The following is a 6878-nucleotide window of genomic DNA, read 5'->3' on the forward strand; positions in this document are numbered from 1 at the left end:
TATATCAGGGTTGTGTTGTGTGTGTATTTAGTTATTTACCATATTGTACAGGTACTTTGCTTATTTCTCTCTTGTGTATATGTACTGGCTGTTGGCCCCGTTCGATACAAGAAGCTCATTTCGTAACAGGTGCTACAAACATTTCAAGAATCAAGAACTATCAAAATTCAGGCAAATCCACAATCCAATTAAGCATGGATAAGTTATACTACAGAGTAGAGTTAGTAACAATCATAGAAATCTGTGCCATCTCTTTCATGTTTGAGTATTCCAGATCAAGTCCGTATAGCAGTGCTAATTACCTCCTGGTTCTTTGTATTAAAAAATATGAAATTCTAAATCTCACAAGTGTTGTATTCTGGCCATTTACAATGCTGGAAACCATATATTATTATTGAGCGTGTGACTTAGCTAGCCTTGTAGGCAACTCTCTGAAACAGGCTCACGCCCCGCTTTATAGATAAAGCACCAACCAAGGTACCCGAGATCTGCTTATAAGTGGACTCCTTTTGCTCGACAGCTCACCTATGCCACCACGAGGCACCTAGGACAACCGCGATGAGCACATGGCAACAGATCCAGATCTGGGTGTCGCCCCTGTCAATTACAGAGAGCGAGCCCGAGCCACCCTCCTTGCCGCCCACACGACCAAGAGACATAGCCACCACCGCTGCCATGGTGCCCGCCGGAGAGCCAACCATGCGGACTGCCTTCCAGGGCGGTCTTGTAGGCAACTAGGAATTGCTATTTTGAAATTTTTGTCATGTTGGTAGAAAATTAGTGATTACTGGTCTCCTTCGCTTGTGGTTATATCATGGTTTAACAGTTAACATTCTTAGATTCAGTGAAGCTTACGTACTTGCTTTACTTTTAGTTAATTCATAATACCTGGCTTAATGCTTATAACGTTGAATGAGCTCTGAGCAAAATGTTCTTCAAACTAACGTATTCATTTGCATAACATAATCTTCTATGTTTTAGATTGGTTGTGCGCTGATTGGATCGCTTGGTGCACTGTTCAATGGGGTTCTTGTAATAAACCTTGTGATAGGGCTATTTGCTGTTGTTGCGATTGAAAGTAGTAGCCAAAGACTTGGCCGGACTTATGCTGTCCTGCTCTTCTTTGCTATCGTCCTTGATGTTGCATGGTTTATACTCTTCTCACATGCTATATGGTATGTTTTCTGCAACCACTATCTTTCAGACCTATTTTTTCTTTTCTTTTTATGCACGTGCATCCTCAGTACACATGGCATCAGAATTAACATTTCCTGCATAATAGAAGTGCTAGTGACTTTGTAGGTGCTATTAAACATTGATTTTTCAATAGCTTCATAAACTTGACAAAATAGTGGACCCATGCAAAATAGTCTTTTGTTTTTTTATCTTTTGGGTTTTGCATTTCGATTGCCACTACTTACTTTGGACTTTGACAATTTGCCACTTCTTACTTTGTAATTGATCTATTGCCATCCTTTAGTCTGCACTTTGATCTTTTGCCATTTAAAAAAATACTTCGAAATGATAGACATATTATATGCACAAAATAGTGGACAAGTATACCTTTACCCCCGGTATGTAGCCACCGCTGCCGAGGACCACCGGGGGCTTCTGGGAGGTAGTCGCCGCCCAGCCGTCTCCTAGTGTTGCTCAGGCGACATGGGATGAGAAGGAACGAGTGAGCGAACGAGATCCTCCTCCTGTTCCTGGTCAATCTCGTTAGCAGGGTTGGTCATTTTACGTGTGACCCACCTGACAGAGTGGAAAATATCAAAGTGCAAACTAAAGGATATCAGTAGATCAATTACAAAGTAAGAAGTGGCAAATTGTCAAAGTCCAAAGTAAGTAGTGGCTTAAAATCACCCCCCCCCCCCTTTTCTTTTGGAGTCAGCAAAGTTGAAGTTTCAGGGCCACCCTTCTTTGAAATAGATTAGATTCTATGGAAGGTTCAGGGTCACCTTTGTTTCTTGAAGTTTGTTTAGAATTATTATTCCCATTTTACATCTAATTGACACGAAATTGCCAGAGACTCTCTTTGGCTGTTCCTTCTCCTTTCAGTATGGCATTTACATATTCTTTGATATTTTACAGATTTATTTAGATTCAGTCATTGCTACATTGTGAATATGTTTTCTCATCAAATAAGTATCTCTGTGGACAAACGTAGAAATATTTGTTTGTTTGCGTTTTGTTTAGTATCAGATAGAATACTCTGCTGTATTTTACGGTTTTATACCGTGTGCTTCTGACTATATCTATTTGTACAGGAATAGTACCCCTGATGAGAAGTATGGTCAACTTTTTGTTTTCTCACTCAGACTTGCATTGTGGATGCAAACTATTGGGTTTTCAGTGAGGTTTTTATCTTCATTTATATGGATCCAGATGTACAGGTTAGGGGTCTCATCAAGCACGCCAACATATTATGAAGCAAATGATGCAAGAAATAGTTTCTTGAGCCCCAGATCTAATTCAGTTAGACGGGGTTCAATGGCTGATGATATATTGGGTGGTTCAATTTACGATCCTTCTTACTACTCTTCTCTCTTCGAAGATGTTCGAAATAATGCATGCAATCATCAGGTATGAAAAAGACATACAGGTTAAGGGTTTCATCAAGCACGCCAACACAGTATCAATCCTGACTAATGCTACCATTTCTCCTTGTTTGTACTTACCTGCATGAACAAGTATTAATAAGACAATTATTTCCTTCCATAAGGTTGACCAATTGACCTCCTTTTTAGTTGGTCATATTGGTGTCATATAAACTACTCTATTCCTCGCTAAGGGGTTGTTTGGATGTGGGGATTATAGAAAACCGTATTCCCTAAAACGTAACTTCTGACCACCTAAAAACTTGTTTAGGTTATCCAACTAAGATAAGTATAAGTGAGTTTTATAAAAACCTGAAAAACCAGTTTTTAGAAAAACGACTAATAGTCGTTTTTGTAGAAAACTCGTAGCGCCGTGCATTCCGGTACCTTCTCGTGCACCAGCGGTTTTCGCTATGGCGTCCGCATGTCCATGTTGCGGCAATCGAAGCACTGCGTCGGGGCACCGCCCCCATGCGAGCTCGCTCACCCGCCACTCAAACTCGCGGTTGTTGCGCAAGGAGTTGAGTACGACAAGTCCACCCATGAGCTTCTTGTTAAGGAAGATCTGGGGCATGTGGGCGGCGTTGCCGACCTTAAACGTGAGACTGGCATTGCGCTTCGGGAACATGTTGAGGTTTATTATTTGCCGCCTTATATGTCCAACACATCCCTTTTTCCCTTGCATGAGTTTCCCTTAGTCCCATACAAATGGACTAACTTTTGGTAACTTGTGTATGATCCCCATACTAGGCAATGCTTGGTACCAAAATCAGGAGAGATCAACCTGCCATCTGCACGCATAGGCAGGCCAGGAAATCCATCTTGCATCTGACGTCGTCCGTTCCTCCGTACTGCTTCGCGGGTTATGATGGCGCGGACATTGTAGATCAAGCATCCGACAACTGCTAGGACTCCCAAGAGTCGCTGCTTAGCTTTTCGGCAAAAGGCTACAGTGTTCACCTACCTTATTTTACTTTTTCTCATTTCCTTCCTCTCCGTAAGGCTATAAAATCCCACAACCTTCCTCTCTGCCAAGGATTGAGAGCCTTCTAGCTCATTCTACTTGTATTGGCTGGAGGGTCGTCATGGTTCTAGGGTCGATGGTAGCCACAAGGCCTATCCATGATATTGTCAAGGCATGGACTGCTGTTGTTGCCATTGCCCCGCCACTATTTTTCCTTCGGACCGCCGTCCCCCACCTTGATGATGGGCTTCAAAGCCCGCGTTGATCTGGTCATCGCCGTCGTCATAGTCCTTGTGCTTGTTCTTCCAGTTGCGTTTAGGTCTGTCGCCCTCGTCCTTCGTACCGGACATGCCGGGATCCCCCGTCATGCGCCTTCTGCTTGGCGTACCACTCATCCTCACCGGAACAAAACTTAGTTACTATCTCCATCAAGGTCAGCATGGTCTTGGGCTTGTACTTCCCGAAGCATCTGGTGAGGTGCTTGTCAGATAGGCCGTGCTTAAACACAACAATGACCTCGGCGCCATCAGAGTCAACGATCTCATTCTTTTTCCTGAGGAAACGTGTCTAGAAATCACACACCGATTCTATCTCTCTTTGGGCCAGATGTCCTTGGTCGCTGGCATCATCAGTTCAGACGTATGTGGCCTTGAAGTTCGCTATGAACTCGGCTTGCAAATCATCCCAACCGCCGATCAATGTAGGCACGAGGGTGTTTAACCAGGCTCGGGCAGATCCCTTCAGCATCAGGGGTAAGTGTTTGACGCCGTGCCAATCATCATCGTTAGCCACCTGGGCCGTTATAATGTAGTTGGTTACCAAATCTCATGTTCCTGGCTTTCGTCATACTTGTCCACTGCATTTAGCTTGAAATTTGGTGAAAATGTGTGGCAGGCAATTTCGTCAGTGAAGCAGGCCGGATACATCGCAGAGGGACCTACAGCCGAGGGGTGGATGATGTTTATAGTGTTGCGCGCATCATCCAGGCCATTGTTGAAAGCTGGCTTGTTTCTATGCCAAGCTTGCCGGCGCAGCCGAGCTGCACATTGCTTCTCGGTTTCGTGCAGGGTTGGGTCACGTGGCACATCAGGCCTTGGTGCGGGCCCTCGAATCGTCTTAGGCTGATAGATCGTACGAGGAGCTACGTTGTGGGTCCTGCGGTTTTCTTGGTTACGACTGCCAGACTTATGGGTACGTCGGCTGGCCATGGTCTGCGGCGTTCTTCATAGTTTCTTCCATCCTCTTGCTCTTCATGGCCAGGGAGGCCTTGGTTGTAGTCGGTATGGTCTTGCCAATTGGATGGGTAGTTCGATACAACTGTTCTTCGACATCCACGAGCTCGGCCGCTTTGTCTCCAGGCGTCGCTTTTCTTTGGAAACTTTGCCTACGGTCGACAGGACCTTCAGCCAAGCTGCATCTTGCTTCGGATCATCCATCTGTTGGTCAAGCGCCTCGATCTCCCTATCACTGAATTCTACCTCGCCGCTTTCCTCGCTTGCCATGAAGCTTAGATTTGGTGCATCAACCATGTAGCACTCGTGGACCGAGGTCGCCTGCCACGGTCGTAAGGGCGCCGCGGCTGGCAGTTGGCTGTAGCCGACTCGCCCGACTCCTCGTCCTAGTCCTCCCGCTCCTCGGTTGCGCCTTCAAGGATGCCGGTGAGGTCTTCAATGTTGGCGATCAAGTGGGTAGTTTGGTGGGTCAAATTTTTTGACCTGCTGCGCCTGGGCCCAGCATGACGACAAGCCCTGGAGAACCAGCTCGCCGCAGGAGTCTATGACGTACTTTAGGTTGCCAAATCGGACGATTTGGCCTGAAGCGTAGTTCTCGACCTGGCCGATGTGGCCAGCCGTGTTGGCGAGGAACATGATCGCGCCCAAGTCGAAGAGTGCTTAGATTACACCGGCATCCATCGGAGATCCCATCCGACCTCTGCGGGACCTGTATGGGTCACCACTGTCGGAGCTAATTTCGGTAGATCCCTCGGTAGGGTATCCCGGCGTGGCGAGTAGGTTGGATGGGAAACAACACACAGATTTACCCTGGGTTCAGGCCCTCCATACGAGTTAAAACTCTACTCCTGCTTGTGTATATTGCGATCGGGGGTGTACAAAGTACATGTATAACCGAGAGATTGTACGGCCATCTATTGACTAGCTCGGCTCCTAATATAAGATACGGGGGCTCCTAGGGTTACACAACCTAGTCGGCTATGTCGTTGGAGAGGAGTCCTCCACAGATCCGGCTTCTTTGTCTTGAACGGCAAGGATCCCATGGGCTAGCATGATGGCCCAGGGCGGAACCGTCCTAGGAGCTCTCGGGCCGGCCTACTTGGACCGGTAACCGACAAGGTGAGGCAGCCTTGGGCCATAACACCGTCAATCACCTTCCATTCACTTCTAGATCGGTGCAATAAATCGCTGAACTTATTCTCTTTGCAATTCATAAATAGCTATTCATCACATCCATCTGTCCTCTCCTTTGTTTTTTACTACAACAGGTTGAAGGCTTTGAACCGTGTGTCGTTTTTGCTAGCTGCTAGCTTTGAAAATTTGAAAAGGTTGACCGGGTATATTATAATTAACAAAGTACCATTAACTAACAAAGTGCCAATATTTTATGAACAGTGAGAACTACTGTTATGGTGCTGCTAGAAGGAGGGCGCGAGAGGGCCGGCTGGGGGCCTTTTTGCCCACGTCCGAGCAAGAGGGAAGGGATTTCCTTCTTAATTCTTGCTTGATTAGATCGATACATCTCCTCTCTTTATATAGAGAGGTTTACTCGACTCCCAAGCAAGGCTTACTTGACCCCTAAGCAAGCGACCCTTATCTCTAATTAACCCTAAGACTAATGGGCTCATTAGGCCCATCACGTACTCTAACACTACACCCCACCTGGACATGCAGCTTGTCCTCGAGCTGCAGTCTAACCAACTTATAACCATGACTCGACGCAACACAAACCTAACACCTAAAAACAAGCCTTTTACATCTCGGCTTGTTTTATTATTCTCAACCTGAAATGGACTGGGACGCTTTATTTTGGACCCATTAACAAAAAGTGGACACCATCCGCACGTCGGACGTGCACGTAGCCACCTGGATCCCATGGACACCACCTGGACAAAAGGAGTGCATGTGTATGACCACCTGGAAGTGGTCGCAAGAGTGACTAGCAGAGGCGCCCTCGCGGCGGCCGGTGGCGGAATGCAGTGGTGCTACGCGGTGCGCTGCTGTCGGTGACACCATGCCTTCTTCCTGCCGGACGGCTGTTGGTTTGCACCGCACAGGGAAGAGTGGAGGGCTTGCGATGGAGAA

At 46.6% G+C, this 6878-nt stretch overlaps 1 protein-coding gene across 2 annotated transcripts in view; it reads left to right on the forward strand.

Annotated features, from left to right (window-relative positions):
* LOC123044934 (uncharacterized) overlaps nt 1-6878 on the forward strand; it is a 25063-nt gene that overhangs the window by 13605 nt on the left and 4580 nt on the right. For both annotated transcript variants that reach the window (XM_044467812.1, XM_044467813.1), the window contains exons 2-3: nt 982-1175; nt 2268-2583. In XM_044467812.1, coding sequence (XP_044323747.1) covers nt 982-1175; nt 2268-2583 — 510 coding nt within the window. The remainder of the gene's footprint in view (nt 1-981; nt 1176-2267; nt 2584-6878) is intronic.

The sequence above is a fragment of the Triticum aestivum genome, chromosome 2B (assembly GCF_018294505.1).
Source record: "Triticum aestivum cultivar Chinese Spring chromosome 2B, IWGSC CS RefSeq v2.1, whole genome shotgun sequence".
In the NCBI taxonomy this organism is placed as follows: domain Eukaryota; kingdom Viridiplantae; phylum Streptophyta; class Magnoliopsida; order Poales; family Poaceae; genus Triticum; species Triticum aestivum.